The sequence below is a fragment of the Rhinopithecus bieti genome, unplaced genomic scaffold, assembly GCF_001698545.2.
Source record: "Rhinopithecus bieti isolate Rb0 unplaced genomic scaffold, ASM169854v2 scaffold_22453, whole genome shotgun sequence".
Lineage (NCBI taxonomy): Eukaryota > Metazoa > Chordata > Mammalia > Primates > Cercopithecidae > Rhinopithecus > Rhinopithecus bieti.
Genome location: NW_016810682.1, coordinates 768,644 through 795,283, shown reverse-complemented (window position 1 = coordinate 795,283; position 26,640 = coordinate 768,644). Strand labels below are relative to the sequence as shown.

Here is a 26,640-nt window from a genome sequence, read left to right as displayed (position 1 = left end):
AAGAGAAACCGTTACAGTTTGGTTAAAAATATCAGAATATATAATTAATTTAAAAGGATTGTGAGATTAAAATCTGTCATTGTCACACCTCTCCCAAAATCATGAAAATGTTTTTAATAGCTAATATTAACAATGAAATACTAGTGTATTTTTATCTACTAGTAAAGTAATGGTACTAATAATTATTCTGTATTTTATGTAACTTTCACAAATTGGTTGAAATACTTTAGCCTTTTAAATATCTATGAAACAGGGTGCGGGGGGAGAGGGGGAAGTGCTGCATAGAAGAGGAAACTCTAGTTGGTTCAAGATGTAGCAAACACTACTGATATTCAAGAAACTCCCCTTTTCAATCCTGTAGAAATCTTTTTCTTCCTAGGATTTTCATAAGAGCACAACTCTCAACTAATTGTCCTATAATCTCTCAGTATTTTAGTTAGCAAATTTCGTACAATGTTTCTATTACTGAGAAACCAAGCTTGAGTAAATTAATCTGTTAAGTTAGTATTGGTGTAAGTGTGCATTTTAATCTCACATTCAGAGCAAGGTATTAAGAGTTATATTTAAATTTTGCTAAGTGATCTCCTTTGAAGACATTATTGACCTTGGATACATCATTTAAATACAGCGCCCTCATTTCTGAAAGGCGGCTGAACTGAGATTAAAGATCAAAGGACAAAGCATAAGCTTCAGAGGCAAGAAAAAAAAAAGCCAGTGTGAATCTCTACTCTCTTATACTAGCTGTCTCTATGACACTAAGCAAGTCATTTAACTTTTCAGATTCTGTGACTAGAAAATGGGGGGTGATGCTACTTTCATCATAGGTTTCCTATAGTAAGGAATAAGACAAAGCACTCAAAGTGCCCATTAAAACTCAGTAAGTGCTGAGACTCTTCAGTGTTGAACAATAAGATCTCTGAGACTTACGCTGACCTTCATTGGCTTTAATTGTAAACGGTGCTGATATATGAGAAAACATGGTTTGACCATGTTAAAATATGTATAAGTTAATGTAAAAATATATCAGGTTATAAAGTTAATTTTATTAAATGGTTACTATAAGGATACTATTGAGATTTTTATTGCAATAAAATTGACCTTTTTACTTGAAAGTGAAACTACAAAGACAGTCTCTTAAATTTTGTTTGCTTATATAACGCAGTTAGCCCCTCTAAAGAGGGTTTCCAGAGTCAGTTAAGTTACAAAACCAAATTCAGGCTGGTGTGCTTAATAGTAGTATCTAATGAGAACAAAGATACAGACTTACTGGAGGAGGCACACTACAGACAGGGAGGTGCTGTCCGCTGAAAACCACAGAGCATCCTGGGACCTGCTGTGTACTACAAGCAGGGATGTGCTGGCCTGTGCAGAGTGGAATCCCATGTGGTGCCACTGTTGTTACTGTGTAAGAAACAGGGACTGTTCCTTGATGGAGCTTTAAAGGAAAAAACAAATGAACAAACTTTAGCTGTTTAGATAAAATGTTAAACTATTCAAAATCAACATTTGGTCATTTATTGGCTCCTCTCTCAGCTACACAGATTTTCACAACGTACTCTCCAATAGTTTCGACCAGAATATTCATTGTCTTTGTATGAGAGAGTTTGACTATTTCAAGAGTATATACTATTCCCAGAAAACTGGGGCTAAACTCCTCCCTCAAATGACTTGAAAAGCCCAGGGAAATAATGGATTACTATATTAACTCTTCTGGCCTGCCGTATAAGGCAGAATAAAAAGAACTGGAATCATGAAAGCTTGTATATTCCATTATTTGGTCACACTCAAAAACGAATTTTAATTACAAATAGTGAAACAATGCAAAGTATATTTAAAAAAACGAAATCTCGTTTCCTGCCTAGCCAATCTTACTCCCATCCTACCTGCCACCCAGAGGCAAACAATGCTGATATCCTTCTTCTCTTTCTCCACGAACATACGAAAGCACAATTACACATAAATTGTCATGTTTGTTTTCATTTTCTTAACAGAAATGAGATCATACTACCCTGCAACTTTGTTTTTCCATTTAATACTACATTGCAGGTATGTATGCAAGGGAGTTGAAGGTAACTTGTTCTTTTAGGTACTAGCCAGATATTTTAAGAAACACTCGCTTAACGGTCCTATCATATGGTGTATCAACACATGTTCAAGTTATTTTCAACTCTTTTGCCAATATAAACAAAACTGAAAAAAATATATTAGTTTGGCCGGGAACAGTGGCTCATGCCTGTAATTCCAGCACTTTGGGAGGCCGAGGTGGGCAGATCACCGGAGGTCAGGAGGATTAGACCAGCCTGGCCAACATGGTGAAACCCCATCTCTACTAAAAATACAAAAATTAGCCAGGCGGTGGTGGTGTGCGCCTGTGATCCCAGCTACTCAGGAGGCTGAGGCAGGAGAATCACTTGAACCTGGGAGGTGGAGGTTGCAGTGAGCTGAGATCGCACCACTGCACTCCAGCCTGGGCAACAGAGTGAGGCTCAATTTAAAATATAAATAAATAAATTTATATGAATGTATTAATTTTATCTCAGAAGGATTACTAGGTAAAGGGGTGAACATTTTTTAAACTTTTACAGATACTGCCAAATCACCTGCAAAAGGCTGCATGGAAAAAGCCACACCCGCAACAGTAACATATGAGTGCCCATTTCCCAGGCTCTTTACTCAAAAGTAGATGTATTTGCATTATAAGTACACTTACCTGAGTGAAAAAATGGTATCACAGCAGGTTTGTGTTAAGTTTGCATTTCTCTGACTAAAAAGGTTGACCATCCTTTAACATTTTATTAAGCATTTAGATTTTCTTTTCTGTCAATAATCTCTATCCTTTGCTCACTGCCCCCCACTTTTTTAAAGAGGGTTTTGCTCTGTCGCCCAGGCTGGAGTGCAGTGAGTGCAGTGGCACCATCATGGCTCAATGCAACCTCCATCTTCTAGGCTCAAGCAATCCTCCCACCTCAGCCTCCGTGGTAGCTGGGACTACAGGCGCACACCATCACATCTGGTTTTTTTTTTTTTTAGAGGGAGCCTCGCTGTCTCACCCAGGCTGGAGTGCAGTGGCATGATCTCAGCTCACTGCAACCTCCGCCTCCCAGGTTCAAGCGGTTCTCCTGCCTCAGCTTCTCAAGTAGCTGGGATTACAGGTGCCTGCAACCACGTGCAGCTAATTTTTGTATTTGTAGTAGAGATGGGGTTTCACCATGTTGGCCAGGCTGGTCTCGAACTCCTGACCTCAGGTGATCCCATCTGGGTAATTTTAAAACTTTTTTGAAGAGACTCACTTTGAATGTAGAGTCTCACTTTGTTTTCCTGCCCAGTCTCGAATTCCTGGGCTCAAGCGATCCTTCTGCTTGGCCTCCCATAAGTGCTGGGATTACAGGTGTGAGCCGCTGAACCTGGCCCCATCCATCTTCTACTAGGTTGTCATAATCATTTGTAATTTTTTAATTTAAGAGGTATATGAATCTATTGCTTGTTGTGTGTAATGAAAATATTTTCCTAGTCTATGTTTTATCTTTTGATGAGATCCTTTATTTAATGGCATATTTTTGTCTTTTGTGATCTTTTTTTTTTGAGACGGAGTCTCGCTCTGTCGCCCAGGCTGGAGTGCAGTGGCCTGATCTCAGCTCACTGCAAGCTCCGCCTCCTGGGTTTACGCCATTCTCCTGCCTCAGCCTCCCGAGTAGCTGGGACCACAGGCGCCTGCCAGCTCGTGTGGCTTGTTTTTTGTATTTTTTAGTAGAGACGGGATTTCACCATGTTAGCCAGGATGGTCTCGATCTCTTGACCTCGTGATCCGCCCATCTCGGCCTCCCAAATTGCTGGGATTACAGGCTTGAGCCCCGCGCCCGGCCCTTTTTTTTTTTTTTTTTTTAATGTAGCCAGAGTGTAGCTTTAGGGTTTCCTTTATTGATGAGGTTATAAACATATATTCCTATATTTCCTAATTCTTTAGTTTTTTATATTCCATTAGACTTATTTTTGTTTATAAAGTAGGGCTCTAATTTTGCTTGCACATGGGAAATTGTATTTGCTCCATTTATTAAACCATCTTCTTGCCTCTACAGTGAAATATCATCTTTTAAAAAATTCATTAAGTACTCACATATTCCTGGATTTCATGCCAATTTCATGCTGCTTTAATTACGGCATCTTACTAGAACAGTTAGCATCTGGTAAGAAATTCTTCTCACCATACATCTTTTCATTTTTTGGCATTTTCACACAGTTATTCTTACGTATAAACTCAATTTTATTCACTTCCAAAACGCATTAGTGTTATGATTGTACTAAATGTTATGTTATTTTACAAAGGACTGAATTTTATATTTTTTCTTTTTTTTTGAGATGGAGTTTCGCTTTTGTCGCCCAGGCTGGAGTACAATGGCACAATCTTGACTCACTGCAACCACCGCCTCCTGGATTCAAGCAATTCTCCTATCTCAGACCCCTGAGCAGCTGGGACTACAGGCATGTACCACTACACCTGTTTTTTTTGTTTTGTTTTGTTATTTTTAATTAGAGACAGGGTTTCACCATTTTGGCCAGTTTGGTCTTGAACTCCTGAACTCAGGTGATCTGCCTGCCTCAGCCTCCCAAAGCGTTAGGATTATAGGCGTGAGCCACTGTGCCTGACCTATATTAAGACTTTTTATATCCAGAAACATTATGCCATTACATTGAATATCACGGTTCTTTCAAGAAGAAATTAAGTTTTCCTTCAGCACCATAAGACAGGACTGAAAAAAAAATTAGTTTTCTTCTTCAAAGATTATTATTAAATTGATTTCTCAGTTTATTATTAGATTTGTTTCTCAAACTGCGAAGGTTTTGTTATATTTACAAGAGGTTACTTTTCTCGATTTGCATGTCAAAGCGGTGTTAGTATGAAGATAATTTTTATTTATATTATCTTGAATATATCAACCTTACCAACTTTTAAATTCTAGTATTTTTAAAAAATTTAGAATCTCCTTTCCTAGGTATACAACTATAGGATGAGCATCCCTTATCTGAAATGCATGGGACCAGAAGCTTTTGGATTTTTTTGAATTTTAGAAAATCTGCATTATACTTACGAATTCAGCATCTCTAATCCCAAAATCTGAAATCCAAAATGCTTAAACATTTCCTTTGAGTGCTGAGCTGGTGCTCAAAAAGCTAAAGATTTTAGAGCATTTCAGATATTCAAATCAGGGGTATCCAACTTGAATAAGGTTCAACCCAACTATTATCTTTTGTGTCAGCAAACTAGAACCTTCAAAATAATGTGTATATGTACCTATATCCTATATCTGATTTTGATGGAAATGTATGATGAATTTTACAAATAAAACTTGATTTCTGATAAACAGCCTTTATCATAAATACCACCCCCCCACCCCGACCAACTGCACACACATTTTCTTGAGACAGAGTCTTGATATATTGCCAAGAATGGAGTGCAGTGGTGCCATCACAGCTCACTGTAGCCTCAATCTCCTGGGCTGAAGTGACCCTCCCACCACAGCCTCCCGAGTAGCTGGGACTACCGGTGCATGAGACCACACCCAGTTAATTTTTGTATTATTTTTGTAGAGACAGGGTTTCACTGTGTTGCCCAGGCTGTTCTCCAACTCTTGAGCTCATGTGATCCGCCCACTTCAGCCTCCCAAAGTGCAGGGATTACAGGCGTGAACCACTGCGCTTGGCCAAGTATCATATTTTGCTGATTCCAAGACATCAGATTGTATAGTCATTTTTTCCCCATACTAAGAAAAATACTTCTATTTAAACTAACATAACAAATACTTGGTCACTTATGAAGTTTTTTTTTTTTTTTGGAGATAGAGTCTCGCTCTNTTTTAGTAGAGAGGGGGTTTCACTGTGTTAGCCAGGATGGTCTTGATCTGACCTTGTGATCCGCCCACCTCTGCCTCCCAAAGTGCTGGGATTATAGGCATGAGCCACCGTGCCCGGTCAGATTGTATAGTCATTTTCTCCACCTACTAAGAAAAATACTTCTATTTAACTAACAGAACACTTGGTCACTTGTGAATTTTATATATTTATTAGAAGCACTTTAAATGAGATCATACAACACTTGAGCATTCATAAAAAGGAAAATATAAGTGAAATAAAGTAGTTAGTTCTAATAGTTCCTCACTTTCAGAGTCTGACTCTGGTGAATCACTTTTAATTTCAGTGTCATTGTCTGGTTTTCCCACAAAAGGTTCAGTGCCATCAAGGGAGTTGGTGATGCAGCATTTCTTAACACTATCCATAAAAGAAACAAAGGCTACTTGATGCTAGATTCTTAAGTCAGGGGTGTAATTATACAGAGCTTGTCTACTTTTGACTCCTGCTTGGAGGTTTATGTTAAACTCACCTCCTGCCTCACCCCCTAAACACTACCACTTAATCCCATATATGAGTTAACTGCAAGACATCTGATGCACAGCACAAGCAGTGAAGACTGTGTTACAACTGCTGCTTGGATGACACCAAGATTAGTATGCCATCAATTTTGAGAAGCATCCATCCCAAATTCGGAGATGTTAAAATATGGAAATAGCACATTTTAAAATCAATGAAATAGGGCCGGGCGCAGTGGGTCACGCTTGTAATCCCATTACTTTGGGAGGCCGAGGTGGGTGGATCACCTGAGGTCAGGAGTTTGAGACCAGCCTGGCCAACATAGTGAAACCCTGTCTCTACTAAAAATATAAACAATTAGCTGGGCATGGTGGCGAGCACCTGTAATCCCAGCTACTCGCGAGGCTGAGGCAGGAGAATGGCTTGAATCCAGGAGGTGGAGGTTTCAGTGAGCCAAGATCGCACCATTGCACTCCAGCCTAGGCAATAAGAGCAAAACTCCGTCTCAGGGGTGGGGGAAGTAGTTTCATATTTCTTTTTAAAAACTTCACTGTAAAATACAAGCAAAGTACCAAAGTACGTAAAGCACGAACATCAAGACTACAAAAAAAAAGAAAAAAAAATCAGATGAACACTCATGTAACCATCACCTAGGTCAATGGTCAATAAACAGAACAGGTGTGGTGGCTCACACCTGTAATCCCAGCACTTTGGGAGGCTGAGGTGGGCAGAACACCTGAGGCCAGGAGTTTGAGACTAGCCTGGCCAATATGGTGAAACCCCATCTCTACGAAAAATACAAAAAACTAGCCAGGCATGGTAGCGGATGCCTGTAATCTCAGCTACTCGGGGGGCTGAGGCAGGAGAATAGCCTGAACTGGAGAGGTGGAAGTTGCAGTGAGCCAAGATCTCGTCATTGCACTCCAGCCTGGGCAAGAAGAGCAAAACTCTGTCTCAAAAAATAAAAAAATTTTCTTTAAACTCTCTCAACAATGCTTTGGTATTCCACAAAGTGGTTTTAAACCACTTTTGTTAAGACTGATACTTCTTTTTTTTTTTGAGATGGAGTCTTGCTCTGTGGCCCAGACTGGAGGGCAGTGGCACAATCTTGGCTCACTGCAACCTCTACCTCCCGGGTTCAAGCAATTCTCCTGCCTTAGCCTCTTGAACAGCTGGGACTACAGGTGCACACAACATGCCCAGCTAATTTTTGTATTTTTAGTAGAGATGGGGTTTCACCATGTTGGCCAGGCTGGTCTCAAACTCCTGACCTTGTGATCTACCCGCCTTCAGCCTCCCCAAGCGCTGGCATTACAGGCATGACCCACTGCACCCGGTCAAGACTGATACTTCTTTAGTATTACTATGATTTTTTCAGTTGTACTTTTTCTTTGAATTTTTATTATGGAGAATTTCAAACATGTTCAAAACAGTAGAATAAACCCCATATCCACCACCCAGCCCTCAAACCATTAAGCCACAGCCAATCCACCTGAATATACTGCTCTGTTTCATGTATTTTGTTGAAGCAAATCCCAGGACCCTATTATTTAAAAAAAATTTCAGTATGCATTTCTAAAAAATAAGAACACTTTTTTTTTTTTTTTTTTTTTTTGAACGGAGTCCTCGCTCTGTCGCCCAGGCTGGAAGTCCGTGGCCAGATCTCAGCCTCACTGCAAGCTCCGCCTCCCGCGGTTCACGCCATGCTCCTGCCTCCGCCTCCCGTGTAGCGGGACCTAACAGGTCACCCGCCCTCGCCGGCTAGTTTTTTTTTGTATGTTTTTTTTAGTAGAGACGGGGTTTCACCGTGTTAGCAGGATGTCTCCGACTCCTGCCTCGGTGATCCGCCCGTCTTGGCCTCCAAAGTGCTGGGATTACAGGGCTTGAGCCACCGCGCCCAGCCAAAATAAGAACACTTAACCACAATAGCATTATTATATTTTAAAATAAAGTTATTTAAAATTAAGCACGCAGTCACATTCGAAATTCCAATTATGTCATCAAATAAAATAAATGATTTTATTAGAACTTTTCCCTTTCCTCTCAAACAGAATCAAAAAAAGCTTTACATACTGCAAATGATTAGTATGTCTGGGTTGTTCAGTGTTAACGTATCTTTTAAAAAGTTGTTCATGTTCTGTTTGATTCTGGTACTAACAAAACATACTGATTATTGTATATTCATTTTTGTAACATTTCAATCTATTCAATTCTTAATTCTAACAATTATCTAAGATGCTTTGAGATTTTCTATCAATATAATCAGTTTGACTGCAAATATTGATGGGGTTACTGGTTCTTTTCCTATTCTTAAACTTTTTTCTTGTCTCTTCTGGTGGCTTAGCCTACAGAACAATACTGAATAGATGCAGTAATAGTCATCATCCAGGTTTATTCCAGGTAGCAGGAAAGTGTTCAAAGTTTCACCTTTAAGCATGTTTGAAGTAGGTGAATTCACTGTAGGTCTGTTTCTATTGGTTTTCAATTATAGCCCTTTTTTAAGTCATGTACTGAGTTAATTCTCTTTATTGCTCGCTGTTCTGGAAAAATTATTGGGGTAATCATTTGATAATCAGAATGAAGGTTCCTTCTTTCAGGGAGAAATTGCCTCTGTTTTCTAGGCCCCTGAGGTACCCATTACTTTAAATGAATTTTCACTAATTTCAGAGTGATGTGAATTTGGGCTGCAAATTTACTTCTATTCAGTCTTGTCCTAGTGACCAGATATCCCTGTATTCCAGGTATACAGTGATTTAAGGTGCCTGGTATTTTATGTAGGAAGGGTCTCCTATACAGGAAGTGACTCCTTAAACTGAAATAGTCTTTCATTTTTGTCCCCTTTGCCTCCTGACAGACTCAAAATTCAGGTTTGCTCAAATGAACAAATGCCTTAAGGACAGAACTAGCACCCCATTTTCCCTTAGTTTGGGGTCTGGCAATTTCTTCTAATCTATTAGCCCTTTTGATGCTTTCAGGATACTTATAGTATTTTATCTAGCACACTCAGTTGTCCTCAAGCAAAAGGAATGCTATCAATAAGCCTTCCTACCACGTATGGAAAATTAAAGTCCTTTTTACACTTTAAGACCTTCTAATAAGAAATGATGGTTAGCTTTTATATTTCTTGCAGCTATTAATATTTTTTCCTTTATATTGTTGATATAATAAATTATCTTGAAAGAGTTCCTAATACTGAACCCATGCAGGATGGGTTCACTATTACGTTATTCTTTTAATACATCACTAGGTACATTAAAATAGGTTATTCCAACAGGTTATTCTTTTTTGACTTTTATTTTTTATTAAAAAATTGCTCTCATACCTTCCTGCTGAAAACAGCCTATTCTTTTCATATATCACTAGCTATGGTTTATTATTTAAAACTTTTTCATCTGTATTCATGAGGGAAACTAGTCAACAGCTTTCTTTTGTTGTAATGTCTATGAAGTTTCATTGTTAAGGTTGTGCTAGTTTCATAAAATATGTTTGGAAGCTATCTTTTTCTATGATCTAGAAAAGTTTAAATTGGAATTAGCAGTCCTTTAAAGGTTAGACAAGAATTCAGATCTTTTTATTTTTTTGAGACGGAGTCTCGCTCTGTCGCCCAGGCTGGAGTGCAGTGGCACGATCTTGGCTCACTGAACCTCCAACTCACAGGTTCAAGCGATTCTTCTGCCTCAGCCTCCCTAGTAGCTGGGATTACAGGTGCCTGCCATCACGTCCAGCTAATTTTTTGTATTTTTAGTAGAGACGGGGTTTCACCATGTTGGCCATGCTGGTCTCAAACTCCTGGGCCTCAGGTGATCCACCTGCTTCAGACTCCCAAAGTGCTGGGATTACAGGTGTGGGCCATTGCGTCCAGCCCAAGATGTAATTTTAATTTTAAAGACAGATTTTGTTATGCTTTTATAATTTCTGCCATGGCTACTAGTCTGCTCAGGATTCCTAATTCTTGTGTTGTTCTGGTTTTTACATATGTAATGTTTTCATGTTCCAATATACACACTCAACACGTAACACTACTACATAAATGAGACCTTGCCTTTTCTGAAATGCAGTCTTTTCTTTCTTTGGCTGCATCACTAACCACCACCCCTCCTTCACTTTAGCCCTTACCCCACAAGCCTAGTATGTATTTCTCTATATTTTTCTCTGTTGTTCACACAGTCCTATAGTCATATACATACTATGTTTTACAGAATGGGACTCTGTAAACACTTTCCTCCCTTTTTTCAACTGTTTTTTTTTTTTTCTTTCTTCTTCAGTATTTTATATCCACACTTTTATCAGGTTACGGCCACAAATAATGTAAGTTTCCTACGTGATCAATTTTTAAGTGTTTCATGAACATAATAAAAATGCCTGGCACAAGAAGAGTATCTAGGTAAGATATTTTCTCAATTTGCCACTATGTGTTTTGGTTTATTATTATCTAGTGCAGATGAAAAATGAGATCCTATTCTCATTAGCTTTCTCTGGTAATTTTTTTGGTTTATAAACTCACAAGATTTTCCCCTTATCCTTAAAATCCAGCAATTTTTTTAAGGACATGCTCAGACACGTCTTTTTTTTTTTTTAACCTCAGAAACTCCACAGAAAAGACCACCATGAAATTGTGGTCTTCATCCTCAGGCTCTGAAGATAGGCAACCCCTCCCCTCAGCTAGTCCCTCAGTTCTTGGCAGGAAGAAAAGGGAAAAACGAACTGTAGCCTTGTACCTGTCATCTCCTTAGAGACCTATGGAAACCTATAAGCAAAGATGTACCCAACTGTCTTGCTTATTGAATTATTCCAGAAGAAACTAGGAGGAGAGGAAACAGGGATATATACTCAACCCACCAGCTGTCTGCTATTTCCTATTAATCTTAAATCAGTAATTTCAAATCAACCATACATGAATTCATTCTAAGCTTTCATAACCTTGATTCTGTTTTTTTTAAATTTTTTGAGACGAAGTCTCGCTCTGTCACTCAGTGCAATGCTGCGATCTCGACTCACTGCAACCTCCATCTCCTGAGTTCAAGTGATTCTTCTGTGTCAGCTGGGATCACAAATATGTGCCACCACGTCCAGCTAATTTTCGTATTTTTGGTAGAGACGGGGTTTCACTGTGTTAGGCTGGTCTCGAATGCCTAAGCTCAAGTGATGCGCCTGCCTCAGCCTCCCAAAGTGCTGGGATTACAGGCATGAGCCAGCTTGCCGGGCCGATACTAATTCAGCTTTCTTCTATGGAAGCTGTGTAGAATTTAAATCTCAATTCTTAAAAGAAACAAGGAACTTAAATAACTTAATTTTAGGTAAAACTAAAAGAAATTTGCAACAGAAAGTCAAAAAAAAAAAAAATCTCAAACTGCCACAAAACTTCAGCTTCTGTATTTCCAAGACATTCTGTTACTGTACCTGATCATGTATGTCAACCATGACTGCATTCTGCTGGGGTGGATGAGCAGCAGGATGTAACAGACGGGGAGATACATTCGGAGGGTGGAAGGCTCGAGGCTCCTCTATTGCTTGCTGCTGTGCATAAGGGAGATGGTGATAGTTTTCATCTTGACTAATGGAATTATGTCGAGACAGACGATCCCTTCTTCCTCTCTGGCGCCTGACAGGAGGACTGTAATAAATGTCAAAAAGAAAGTCATTATGTCTACTGTTGTGATCCATCAAGATTCTGTATTGTCTTTCTTTGATATCTATCAATAGTATGTGCTAAGGTAGGCTTTAGTATTAAATAACTGCTAAAATTCCCCATCAGCTCTAAAAACTTACAAATTTAAACACAAGGTATGTTTTATAAAATAATGAAAGCAAACAATATCGGTATTCATCTCTGAAAGTATTTAGAAATCAGCAGCTACGGACAATTTTCTTGAATCCTATGAAATTGCCCTTTTTATAAGTAAAAAATGATCTAATATTAACAATTTCATATAATTTAACTTACCATTTTCTCCCTTTTTAAACATTATAATAAAACGAACTTTAATCTGTAGATATCTTGTCGGTGTTCCTCATATACCTAATAGGCACTTTTTTGTCTATTTAGCTAACACATACATAAGACATAATTCCTATGTGGCCAAAATGACACTTTTAAAAAATGAGAAAACATGAAATAACCAAAGAACATATAATTTGCTGACAACTGCAAATAGAAACTGGGTAAACATGCAATGAATATGATTGAGAATATGATTGATAGTATCAACATAAATATTCCAAGAATATATAAAACTTTTAATTGTTATGGGGACATACAAGGTATATATATTTATATAGAATTTTAAATTAGAATTTGTTTGTTGGTCCCTATTGCAGTGGCTCATGCCTGTAATCTTAGCACTTTGGGAAGCCGAGGCAGGTGGATCCCTTGAGCCCAGGAGTTCAAGACCAGACTGCGAAACACAGTGAAATCCTGTTTCTACCCCAAAACACAAAAAATTAGCCGGGCATGGTGGTGTGCACCTGTAGTCCCAGCTACCTGGGTGGCTGAAGGGGGAGAATCACCTAAAGCCTGGAAAGCTGAGGCTGTAGTGAGCTGAGATCACGCCACTACACTCCAGCCTAGGCGACAGAGTGAGACCATGTCTTAAAAAAAAAAAAAGACAGAGGGAGAGAATTTGCTTACTGAAGCAAGCCACATTTACTCTCCATGTACGAGTCATCTACAAAGTTTAATAAAAATTTTATTATGACTAAACTTTCATTTTGTACTTCCCTAAACACAGTTCACCTCCACTGCTTTTTACAATGGCTCAGCACAAAAACAACTTGAAAAAGTACCCTGCCTCATTAAAATTGTACTCTACATTGGGCAAAGGAGGTCAAACATCTCCCCTTCTAGTAAGAGCTCCAAGTGTCATTTCAAGAACTTTCTTTACTGAGATCGGTCACTTTTTCCTTAATCTTCCTACTCTGTTCCTCTAAATCTGTTTCTTCTTACTCCTAATTCTCCAATCTTAAGAGAACAAGGGACACTCCTTTATGAGATTAACTCACAAAGGTGCTCTTGATTTTGCCCCTCCAGCTTCTTGCTCCATTAATTGTTTCTTCTAACTTTATTTTAAATATAATGCTTTTTGCATTTTTGCTTCAAACTCTACTTACTTGTATTATATTGAATTCAAGATGCCCTCCACCTTAGGACTAAAAACTTTTTTTTTTTTTGAGACGTTGTTTCACTCTTGTCACCCAGGCTGGAGTGCAATGGCACGATCTCTCCGCTCACTACGACCTCTGCCTCCCAGGTTCAAGCGATTCTCCTGCCTCAAACTCCCAAGTAGCTGGGATTACAGATGTCTGCCAACAAGCCCAGCTAATTTTTAAAAAATTTTTTAGTAAAGACAGTTTCACCATGTTGGCCAAGCTGGTCTCGAACTCCTGACCTCAGGTGATCCACCTGCCTTGGCCTCCCAAAACGCTGGGATTACACGCATCAGCCACCCACACCCCGCCTTGTTAGTCTTTTGTTTTTGTTTTGTTTGAGATGGAGTTTCGCTCTTGTTGCCTAGGCTGGAGTGCAATGCACATCCGGCTAATTCTGTATTTAGGGTAGAGACAGGGTTTCACCATGTTGGTCAGGCAGGTCTCAAACTCCTGACTCAGGTGATCCACCCATCTCGGCCTCCCAAAGTGCTGGGATTACAGGTGTGAGCCACCACGCCCAGCTTGCCTTTTAACTGTACGTTTATTTTATTCACCATAAAATAGGTAAAGACTAACAGCAGGTACTCAGGCCTTAACTTTGAAACAACTATACTTCCTCATGCTTATTATATTTAATAGCTATAAAATAATTTACCTGATAGCCATATACTATCTTAAAAAACATTCCCATGTAATTGGTTAATAAGGTACTGGGTAATGTAAAAGTCTTAATGTCTCACCAGAATATGGCTCAGAGACAGGTTTATGTTGTCTCAGCTGGAACACAGAAAGGTGGTTTTAAGATCCCTTCTGTATTAGCCCGCTCGGGCTGCCATAACGAAACATTGCAGACTGTGTGGCTTAAACAGATACTTAATTTCTCAAAGTTTTAAAGCCTAGAAGTTTGAAATCAAGGTACCAACATAGTCGGTTTTTGGAGAGGGATCTTTTCCCTGGCTCTTGCAGACAACTACATCTCACTGTCTCCTCACATGATGGAGGATGAGTTCCCTGACATCTCTTTTTGAGATGGAGTCTTGCTCTGTCACCAGGAGTGCAGTGGCGCAATCTTGGCTCACTGTAAGCTCCGCTTCCTGGGTTCAAGCGGTTCCCCTGCCTCAGCCTCCCCTCCCGAGTAGCTGGGACTACAGGTGTGTGCCACCACACCTGGCTAATTTTTTGTATTTTAGTAGAGACGAGGCTTCACCATGTTGGCCAGGATGGTCTCCTGACCTTATGATTCGCCCACCTTGGCCTCCCAAAGTACTGGGATAACAGGCGTGAGCCACCACCCCCCCCTCTGGCCCCACGCATCCCTTCTTAAAGGACATTAATGCTGCTGGGTAAGGGTCCTAACCTTATGACCTCATTTAACGTCAATTACACTTCCTTAGAGGTCATATCTCCAAATACAACCACACTGAGAGTTACAGCTTCAACACCTTAATTGGGGAGGGGGGGTTACAAACATTTGGTCCATAACACCTTCCTAACTCAAGATCCTGGACATGCAAACAGGTATTCTCACAATGCACTATTTCCTTGGGATAAGAAATACATGACCTCCGGCAACAACTAATGAGGAAGAAACTCAGGAAGAAATGCACTCCTCTAGGATGAAAAGACAAGGGCCAAATCCCATTGCCTAAAAGTTGAACTAAACTTCAGTCATCTTTTCATACTACAGGCTCCACAGTGTGTGGATTTAAAAAAAATCTTTTGTTTTTTTAAATACAAAGTGTCTCATTCTGTCAATAAGGCTAGAGTGCAATGAACAATCATAGCTAAGGCTCACTGCAGCCTCATACTCCTGGGCTCAAGAAATCCTCCTGTCTCAGTCTCAGCTTGGACTACAGACGTGCGCCAACATCCACAGCTAAATTTTTTTTTTTTTTGTAGAGACAGGGTCTTACTACGTTGCCCAGGCTGGTCTTGAACTCCTGGCCTCAAGTGATCCTCCCACCTTGGCTTCCCAAAGTGTTGGGATTATAGGCATGAACTAATACTGTGCGGAGTCTCCATGGTTATATAAGAAACATAATTAAGCTCCTAATTGCCTTACAGGATACAGAAGGAAAAGGAATGGAGTAGGAAAGGGTTAGCTCATTTCCAAGATTTCCATATATCCTTACAGTTATGAACCACAAAATGTGTCTTCTAGTAGTCAAGATTGCAGGCTAGTCCACAAAAATCTGTACCATAAGGTAGCTGATTTCTCATATAATGGCATGGATGATTTTAGCCTCTTTCCATTTCTTCATCTGTCAATAAGCTAAACTCTTCTATCCTACTGGAAATCTAAGCAACTTTATTTTTCATAAGTGAATGTACGTGTATGTGTGGTGATGTGTTTATGAAATGCCTACAGAAAAAGATGTTTTCTGATGTTAAATATACTCACAAATCTACCAATGGAAGAAAACTTAAGAAATAAATTGTAATCAACTAACCTTCTTCTGTTGCGTGCAGGTGTGTTGCATCGTTCCCCTGAGAAGTGATGTTGGCTTGGTCGAACTGAAGGGGGCTGCCTATTTGATGTCATCTCCCATGGTCGCATTGGTGGTGAGGGAGCTGGTGATGCTGATGTATAATCAAAGACTGAATGAGAGAGGCGCTGTCTCTTGGGACTTGGACTATCTTCACTCTGCCAATGCAACAAAATGGATCAACTGAGTAAGATCTTTTCAGGATTTCACATTACTGCATATGTACAGGTTAAGATGTACTTAACCTGAAATCTAAAAATGTAAAAGCAGGGAAAAAATATATGCTATCAATTAAAATTTAAAACCCTTTTAAAATGCTGGGATGGGGTGGAACAGGGGAGGGAGATGCACAGTAAATGGTATCAAGTGAAAAACGAACTTTGTTTTTGAAAACTCATTCTAAGGCAAATGAGGTAACCACATATAGGGTATATAACAGGATAATAAAACTTTTGTGAAGTACTTGACCTTCTCTTTAAATTCCCAAATCACCTGAAAAATTACACTACACTACACTACAATCTCCCATCAATAAGGCATCAATTTTCAGCTGTGAGTTCAGCTTAGGAGGAGATATAATTTGAGTACGTCCTCGATTTGATTCTAAATCACGCTCCTCTCCCTCCTTATACCTGTTTAGGCCACTATATTTATTTTCTTTAAAGAGAGCTACATGGGGCCGGACACGGTGGCTCACACCTGTAATCCCAGCACTTTGGGAGGCTGAGGCGGGTGGATCACTGGAGGTCAGGAGTTTGAGACCAGCCTGGCCAACATGGTGAAACCCCATCTCTACTAAAAATACAAAAATTAGCTGGGTGTGGTTGTGCATGCCTGTAATCCCAGCTACTTGGGAAGTTGAGGCAGGAGAATTGCTTGAACCCAGGAGGCGGAGGTTGCTGTGAGCTGAGATCAGGCCATTGCACTCCAGCCTGGGCGACAAGAGACTGTCTCAAAAAAAAAAAAAAAAAGGAGGGGGGTGGTGGTTACACGGATAAAGTAAGATTTATATTAGACAGATAAAGTAATAGCAGATTTACATCATCAGTTCTTAACTAGAATATCACAGCGGTTCGGAAGTACTTCTAAAGTTTTCAAGGGTCCCAGCATGGGCTTACTAGCTACAAAACTGATATGGATCACTTAATTGCATTAATACTCCAGGGTTCTCCACCTGACTCAACTTCCCAAATGAGTCTACCCAAAACTATCAAAGTTACAAATTAACTGAAAATTTGATAAGGCTGTGTTTTCTAATAGAACGTCTATCTCCAATCTATTACTGCAAGTTCTAATTAGTTGGGCATTACAGTACTTTTGGTTACAAAATAATTAGTACCTGCAGCTACCATAAAAATCATCTTATAACATTGTAAAAGTATATGGGATTACAAATTAGTGTTAAAATTTAGGTAAGCATATAAATCAGAACTGATTATTTAAGCTGAAAGGAATGAAGCTTAAATTGTAAATGGCTACATGTGATCATTCCAAATTACTTAGCAGAGGTATTCCAAAAACCACATCATTTCCCTTCTATATTTAGGGGATATTATAATCAATTTTATTATCATTATAATTAAAATACAAAATACAAAAGCATGCTGTTCTAACTTTCCTACCACCATACTAACCTTATTTTCTCCCTAGATTTAATTGTACAGTCGTCCCTCAGTATCCTAGGGAAGTGGTTCCAGAGAACCACTCCCCCATACCAAAATCTTAAGACGCTCAAGTCCCTGATATAAAATGGTGTTGCATTTGCATATAATGTACACACATTCTCCCATATACTTTAAATCTCTATATCACTTAACGATATCAACACAATACAATGTAAATGTTTTATAAATAGCTGTTATACTCTATTTTAAAATTTGTATTATTCTGTATTGTTGTATTGTTACTTTTATTTCACTTTTTCTGAATATTTCCCACCCGTGGTTGGTTCAATCTTTGGGTAAGGAACCACCAACTAATCTAGTAAAAGTACACTTATTTTCATCCTTTGATTTTAGTGAGAGTTAGTTCTTATGTTCTGATAATCCTAAAACTTAAAAAAACGGTAAATAACCACTGAAATTTAAATATTCTGATTTTTTTTAAAAAAGGTAGAACAATCAAGACCTGACAAACCTGCACATGAGCACCAGAAACAGGCTGGCTCCACAACTGGTGAAAACAGATTTGATTAACACTGACTTTTTTTTTTTTTAGACGGAGTCTCGCTCTGTCGCCCAGGTTGGAGTTCAGTGATCTCAGTTCACTGCAAGCTCCGCCTCCTGGGGTTCAAGTGGTTCTCCTGCCTCAGCCTCCCAAGTAGCTGGGACCACAGGTGCATGCCACCATGCCCAGCTAATTTTTTGCATTTTTAGTACAGACAGGGTTTCAGCTTTGTTAGCCAGGATGGTCTTGATCTCCTGACATCATGATCCACCCACCTCGGCTTCCTAAAGTGCTGGAATTACAGGCGTGAGCCACCGTGCCCAGCTTAACACTGACTTTTTAAAAACAAAATGCTAGTAACCAATCATGATCATTAGCTTTTCATACATATCCCACATTGCATATCCTACCCTGAAAAGCCTAATGTAAGCTAAGACACAGAACTTTGAATTCTAAAAATTCACTACCTAAAATGGAGGAGAATGCTACAGATCCTCATGATAAATGTCAAATGACCAGAGAAAGCCCTTAGGTTATAAACCTTTATATATTTTCAGTGATGTTCAAATTGTGGGCTAAAAATGTTATTTTACAAGACATGCAAAGCTTTTAAAAGTAGAGGTAAGGAAAAGTGACTGCAAAAAGTTACCATCACTTCTCTTTGTGCTGTGATGGTGAAAGACAAAGAATGGGAAGTGAAGGGAGCTATTCATTAGAGTACTACTTTTCTTTTCTCTTTCCTTTTTTTTTTTTTCCTTTTGAGAAGGAGTTTCGCTCTTGTTGTCCAGGCTGGAGTGCAGTGGCCTGATCTCGGCTCACCGCAACCTCTGCCTTCCGGGTTCAAGTGATTCTCCTGCCTCAGCCTCCCGAGTAGCTGGGATTACAAGCATGCACCACCATGCCTGGCAAATTTTATATTTTTAGTAGAGACAGGGTTTCTCCGTGTTGGTCAGGATAGTCTTGACTCTCGACCTCAGGTGATCTGACTGCCTTGGCCTCCCAAAGTGTTGGGATTACAAGCGTGAGCCACTGCGCCGGGCCAGTAAGTTTACTTTCTAACTCAAAGTCATAGGAAACCACAATGACTAAAGACAGGAAACCATTAAAAGGTAGTTTGCTATATGCAATATGATTTCATCACTTCCCTTATCAATTTCAGTACTCTTAAGGAACTTCAAAGAAATTCTCACAGTTTCCAGAAAAGGGAAGGGGTAGTAACCTACAAATAACTAAGAATTAGATTAACATCAGACTTCCTATAGCAAAAACAGATGCTAAAAGTTCTCTGAGGGAAATGAATATTGAACCTAGAATTTCATACTCCAATCACACTATTAATCTAGCGTGGAAGCATAAAACACGACTTTTGTCAGATATATCAAGACCCAAAGGTGCTCCTCGCATAGCAGAAAATCACTTGATGTGTGCTCACAACATTCCCTATCTCTCTTATTTGAAACTATTACACAACATCCAATAAATGACAGAAGTAACCCAGAGAGTACAATGAAATGAAAATTCCAGGAATGGCAGCAAGTTTGGAAATTCATCATTCCACATTAGAACAAGTCAGAGGGCTCTGAGAAAAATGCCCTAAATAGAATCAAAATGTATGACTGAGAACTTGGAAGTTATTAATAAAATTTACGCAGATGGCTCTTTGTAATAAAAAAATATATAAAAGACAATCAGTCCAGGAAAGTCAATGAGGAATGCAAATTCATCTGACCTTGTCATCTAAAGCATTCTTTGAATGAAATGGGTAGTCAGAAGATTACATTCACTTCTCCATGGGCCAAACATGCTCTTGGTTCTGCGATGAGTAAATACATGGATGTTCCTAACATGATGCGAAGTGTTTACTGGTTTTTGATAGTTAAAATCAATCGAGGACAAGGCATGAAAGATCACTACTGTAGTTACAGAATAGAATGTAAGTATAAACTTTGTTAACGTAAACTCGAAAAGTTTCTTGGTGATAAAATCACAGACATTTAGTGAAAATCAAAATCCAAAAATCTAAAAATAATGGCTTAAACATAACAAACATACTTTTTTGTTTGTTTTTTGAGATGGAGTTTTGCTTCTGTTGCCCAGGCTGGAGTGCAATGGCAGGATCTCGGCTCACTGCAACCTCCGCCTCTCGGGTTCAAGAGGTTCTCTTGCCTCAGCCTCCTGAGTAGCTGAGATAACAGGCATGCACCACCACACCCTGCTAATTTTGCATTTTTAGTAGAGATGGGGTTTCTCCACGTTGGTCAGGCTGGTCTCGAACTCCCGACCTCAGGTGATCCACCCGCCTTGGCCTCCCAAAGTGCTGGGATTACAGGCGTGAGTCACTGCATCCGGCCTGTTTTTTTTTTTTTTTTTTTTTTAAAGACAGTCTCGGTCTGTCACTGAGGCTGGAGTGCAGTAGCACAATCTTAGCTCACTGCAACCTCCACATCCCGGGCTAGAGAGATCCTCTCACCTAAGCCTCCCAAGTAGCTGGGACTACAGGTGCACACCACCATGACCAGCTAATTAAAAAAATTTTTTGGAGATACGAGGTCTCACTATATTGCCCAGTTTGGTCTCAAACTTCTGGGCTCAAGAAATCCTTCCACCTTGGCCTCCCACAATGCTGGGATTACAGGTGTGAGTCACTACGCCTGGCTAACATACTTTCAAATGCATTGCTAAATGCAGTGGGAAAAAGGGAAATCATCCATGACTCATAAACTGAGGAAAACTGAAAACCAAATTTGTATTTTTGATGCTCTCAGGAGGAACAGAAGATAAGGCCTTATGACTGAGACCCCTACATGAAGTAGTCAAAACTTCCCAAGTACACTTAAAATAAAAAGGAAGACAAGAAAGAGTCATCCCAGTGGAAAAGAGAAGGAAACGTTAACAAGGAAATGTCTGCTCTGTGTTGACTTTGAGTGGAAGTGGGTTTTTCCCGTGAGAATTCAAACTCTGGTTCACTCCTCACACCATATTTGGGGTTCAGATTTTCACAATCCATGCTGTCTGTGAACCTCTAAACGTAAAAACATAAAAACTCATCCAGAACTATGCTACCACAAGGACTCTTTACATGAGTAAATACAAAGCTGATTCTCGAAGGATATTCCCACTGCCTTTGTAAACTAAAAATAAAATCCCCCCCAAATGACTGAACTGATTCTCTCTTGACTACAAAGACCCCAGAGAAACTAGAAAAATTGAGTTCTTGGCCTTGACAGGAAGGCAGGCTAGATAGACCTCACCGTATCTCTCCATCCCCTGCTTTTGGAGTTCGGGCAAAACTGACCAGCATTAATGTTAAAATAGAAATTATAGGACCTAACAGAATGGACTCTTTGTGACAATAAAATACCACATTAAAAACAGGACCTAAGACCAAGCCAGACAAGGGTTAACTCACACACCCCTACAGGTCACTCTAACCCAGTGTACTGGTTAACAGACTTTCTTATAAGATTCCCTTCTGCTGAATCCAAATTTTTAGATAAAGCTTTACTCTTTCAACCAACTGCAAATTAAAGAATCTCATCTCTGAATCCACCTAAAAAGTCCCCACCTCAAGATATTCCTTGTCTTTTCAGTCTGAAACAATGTATACCTTCTATGTATTGATTTATGACTTTGTAACTCCTGCCTCCCTAAAACTGTAATTCAACTGTAGTGGGCACATTTCCTAGGCACCTCTTGAGACTGTTTCCCAGGTCCATCAACTGTCATTTCTACTATTATCCCAAGTGATGATGCTTGGATAATTTAGATTTTGAATTATCAGGCAGAGAAGTTCTTTCCCTCCTCTCCTTGTTGCTTCTGCGCCAGCACACCAACTTTTCAAAGTACCAAGTATTGACAACTTAAAATTCTTAAGATGTTGATTCAAATCTGGTACAAGTACTGTCTCTATTATTTAATAATATAGAACGTTGTACAGATATTACAGTATAGAACACTGCTACAGATTTAGGGATCAAGGGAGGTAAAAGAGGTCACAATGGGAGGAAGGAAGGAAGGAAAGGCAGGTTTTATGCTTAGCATTAAATCTGATGAAAATGAGTCTTGGAGTACACCTCTATTAACACCAAACCATTTTTATTACCAAAACATCAACAAAAGTGAAATGAACCTGAGGGAGGCATAAGAGTGCATTCCATAATTCCAGATGAACAAGTCAGAAGTCATTAAAGGCTACAGAAAATTTTATATGTAACATGTATCTTGGGTTTATATATATCAGCAAGTCTTAGAGACAATAGGAGATGCTGAGCCAGACAAACTTTTCCCAAACAGAAACAGGTTCCAAGTTCTACTCAGTGACTACAATGTGCCTGTAATGGCAACCACTAGGGAGCCCTAAGGACTTCCTTCCCAAAGCAGTAAAGAGGCAACCTGTGTGGGGGAATGGAATTTCTGAAGAACCTGGTCCTCTTTCTAATCAGTCAGAAGGACTACTCTTCACCTTAAATTTACAAATAAGCACAGCATTAGTTAAGAATCTTCAATTCTCCTTTCAATTCCCAGACTTCCTCTACTTGCCTTAATTATCTTTAACAAAATGAAGTTTCTTATTCCACAAGCAAAAAACAAGTTAAATGCAAAAAGCCCAGGAAAGAAGCAAAAAACTTCTCCAACTAAAATTTTACTCATTTGTAAATAAAATGTGAAAACACTTAAGAAATCAACACCTCTTATAAAGCAACTACAAAAAAAGAAAATTTAAGAACAAGATTCCTTTTTTTTGTTTTGCAGAAGATGCGATAAAGCTGGGAAAAAAGCCAGGAAAATTAAATAATATATTTTGGAATCAAACATAAATAGTTTACAAAAGACTTTCTAAAAGTTACGCAATTTTTTATTTCTCCACAAGATGGATTTTATTTTTTAAAAACTATGTTCCAGATAATACGTAACAAAACGTTCTGTTTGTTTTTTTTTTTTTTTTGAGGAACGGAGTCTCGCTCGTCACCCAGCTGAGTCGCAGTGCGGATCTTCAAAGCTCCACTGCAAGCCTCCGCCTCCCGGGTTTATTGCGCCCATTCTGTCGTGCCTCAAGCCTCCCAAGTAGCTTGCGCGGCACTTTACAAAGCGCACCGCCACCTCGCCGGCTAGTTTTTTAACTATGTTTTTCAGTAAGTGAGACGGGGTTTAAACAACTGTGTTAAGCCAAGGATGTTCTCGATTCTTCCGGAAACCTTGTTGATCCCGCCCGTTTTCTCGGGGCCTCCCAGGCTGCATTTTACAGGCTGAGCCACCGTGTTTTTTTGTTGTTGAGAACTCAGCAGTTCTTGTTGAGACAGAGTCTCACTCTGTTGCCAGGCTGGAGTGCAGTGGCGCGATCTTGGCTCACTGCAACCTCCGCCTCCTGGGTTCACGCAATTCTCCTGCCTCGGCCTCCCGAGTAGCTGGGACTACAGGCGCGTGCCAGCCAATTTTTGTATTTTTAGTAGAGACAAGGTTTCACCATGTCAGACAAGATGGTCTCTTATCTCTTGACCTCATGATCTGCCTACCTCAGCCTCCCAAAGTGCTGAGATTATAGGCATGAGCCACCACGTCTGGCCTAAAATGTGTTTCTATTAGTGAAACTGAAACTTGTTAAGGCAGTTCAGTAAACATACTGCCCTTGAACTACATAATGTACAGTCTTATCTCACATAGGACTTTCATTTGATGTATAACTCTTATATTCCTCAGATCACAATTTTGCAATGAAATCCAATCTCTCAACCAGACAACTAATATATTCTCCTGAAATGTTTACTTGCAGACATAGAAGAAAGAAAGAGGGTTTGAATGTTGTTTTCAAAAGTTACCATAAACATGCAGAAACAAACAAAGTTTGCTCTTTGATATGATCCAAGTTTGTGTTTATTTATTTTTTTTATTTTTATTTTTTTTTGAGACGGAGTCTCGCTCTGTCGCCCAGGCTGGAGTGCAGTGGCCGGATCTCAGCTCACTGCAAGCTCCGCCTCCCGGGTTCACGCCATTCTCCTGCCTCAGCCTCCCGAGTAGCTGGGACTACAGGCGCCGCCACCTCGCCCGGCTAGCTTTTGTATTTTAGTAGAGACGGGGTTTCACCGTGTTAGCCAGAGATGGTCTCGATCTCCTGACCTCGTGATCCGCCCGTCTCGGCCTCCCAAAGTGCTGGGATTACAGGCTTGAGCCACCGCGCCCGGCCTGTGTTTTTTTTTTAAATGGAAGCCCAAAGAAAATAACAGTCTGATACGCAGTGACTGCTCAGAAAAGCACTCTAGTAGTATAACATATTGCAATCACATCATAATGAATAGCAATACGGTATTTTCCTATCCTTGGCTATAACTGCTAGTACATCAAAACACAGGAACTGTAAATAAAGCGGATTCCTAAGTCGAAGGAGGCCTACATGGCTAGTATTTGAGTAACAGACTGGTGATGTTATATACTGTATTTTTCACAATTCCTAATTACACAAAATATCATTGGTTCACAAAAACTAATTTAGCTTGATGCTACAATTGTAGTTATCACTATATTTCTACCAGAGTACTAGATTCTACTCATGTATCTGTAACTATAATAATTTTAAGCTATAATTGTAGATAAGAGGCTAAAATAAAAAATCTAAAGTATAAACATTAAGCCATTGGAAACAGGAAAGATACTATAACAACCTGAAATTAACAGATCCTTTGAGAGATACCTCGCCTGGAGGTGTTCTGTAAACAGCTGAAGCTCAGAGGGTAGGAATATAAATTTAGGAGTGTTGGTATATAGACAGATCATAGTTCATGAAACTGCAGACATAGACAAAACTGCCCCTCAAAAGTTTATGTAACGAAAACAAAGCCCAATACTGAACCCTAAGAATCACCAACATTTAATGCTGGGTACTTGATTAGGAGAGGAGGGTAGAGTGTGATGGAAGCCAGTGGAAGGAGGTTTCAAGGTGCAGGATAAGGGGCTGAAAAATATCCACCAGATGTATTAGGTGAGTGCAAAAATAATTGCAGTTTATGCATTGTTGGACTGTGCCGTTTGGTATCGGAATACATTCTAAAATAAACGTGGCTATGTTACATATCATTTTAATGGGAATGTCTCACTTTATGTTCTTTATTAATGACTTATTACTTGCTATTTATGTTTATTTTAGACTAGGGAAATGATGTTAGACAAAAAGCAAACTCAAGCAATTTTCTTATTTTAGTTCAAGGTGGGTCATAAAGCAGCAGAGACAACTGGCAACATCGACAATGCATTTGGCCTAGGAACTGCTAACGATATATGGTGCAGTGGTGGTTCAAGTTTTGCAAAGGAGGCGAGAGCCTTGAAGATGAGGAGTGTGGCCCGCCATCAGAAGTTGACAATGACCAATTGAGAGCAATCATCGAGCTAGCTGATCCTCTTAAAACTATATGCGAAGTTGCCGAAGAACTCAATGTGAACTGTTCTATGATATCTATGGTATGGCCGGTTGGCATTTGGAGCAAATTGGAAAAGTGAAAAAGCTCGGTAAGTGGGTGCCATGTGAGCTAATCGAAAATTTAAATTAAAAAAAAAAATCGTTTTGAAGTGTCATCTTCTCTTATTCTACACAAGACCAAGGTACCATTTCTTGATCAGATTTTGATAGGAGACAAAAAGTGGATTTTATACGTCAACCAGTGATAACCACCTCAGTGGCTGGACCAAGAAGCAGCTCCAAATCATTTTCCAAAGCCAAATTTGCACGAAAAAGAGGTCACGGTCACTGTTTGGTGGTCTGCTGCTGATCTGATCCACTACAGCCTCTTTTTTTTTTTTTGGAGACAGAGTTTCGCTCTTGTCATTCAGGCTGGAGTGCAATGGCGTGATCTCAGCTCACTGTAACCTCCGCCTCCTGAGTTCAAGCAATTGTCCTGCCTCAGCCTCCTGAGCCACTGTGCCCAGTCACCACAGCTTTCCGAAACTCTGTAAAATCATTACATCTGAGAAGTATGCTCAGCAAATCGATGACGTGCACCAAAAACTACAATGCCTGCAGCCAGCATTGGTTAACAGAAAGGGCCCAATTCTTCTTGCCCAATTCGTGCATGTCGCACAATCAACGCTTCAAAAATTGAACAGATTGGGTTACAAAGTTTTGCCTCATCTGCCATATTTAGCTGACCTCTCGCCAACCAACTACCACTTCTTCAAGCATCTCAACAACCAACTTTTTGCTGAGAAAAGGCGTCTACAACCAGCAGGATGCAGAAAATACTTTCCAAGAATTCGTCCAATCCTGAAGCAGTGATTTTTATGCTATCAGAATAAACAAACTTATTTATCGTTGGTAAAAATGTGTTGATTGTAATGGTTCCCATAATAAAGATGTGTTTGGCCGGGCGCGGTGGCTCAAGCCTGTAATCCCAGCACTGTGGGAGGCCGAGACGGGCGGATCACAAGGTCAGGAGATTGAGACCATCCTGGCTAACCCGGTGACCCCCCGTCTCTACTAAAAAATATAAAAAAA

At 39.7% G+C, this 26,640-nt stretch overlaps 1 protein-coding gene across 16 annotated transcripts in view; it reads right to left on the bottom strand.

The window, feature by feature from the left end:
- Positions 1-26,640, bottom strand: part of RNF38 (ring finger protein 38) — a 155,108-nt gene that overhangs the window by 22,403 nt on the left and 106,065 nt on the right. For 15 of the 16 annotated variants that reach the window (XM_017892626.1, XM_017892639.1, XM_017892640.1 and 12 more), the window contains 3 exons: positions 15,960-16,153; positions 11,764-11,977; positions 1,268-1,435 (listed from right to left, as the gene is read on the bottom strand). In XM_017892626.1, the coding sequence (XP_017748115.1) occupies positions 1,268-1,435; positions 11,764-11,977; positions 15,960-16,066 (489 nt within the window). In that variant the 5' untranslated portion in view covers positions 16,067-16,153. Of the gene's footprint in view, positions 1-1,267; positions 1,436-11,763; positions 11,978-15,959; positions 16,154-26,640 lie in introns of those variants that run through there. The other variant, XM_017892638.1, reaches the window with a different exon arrangement.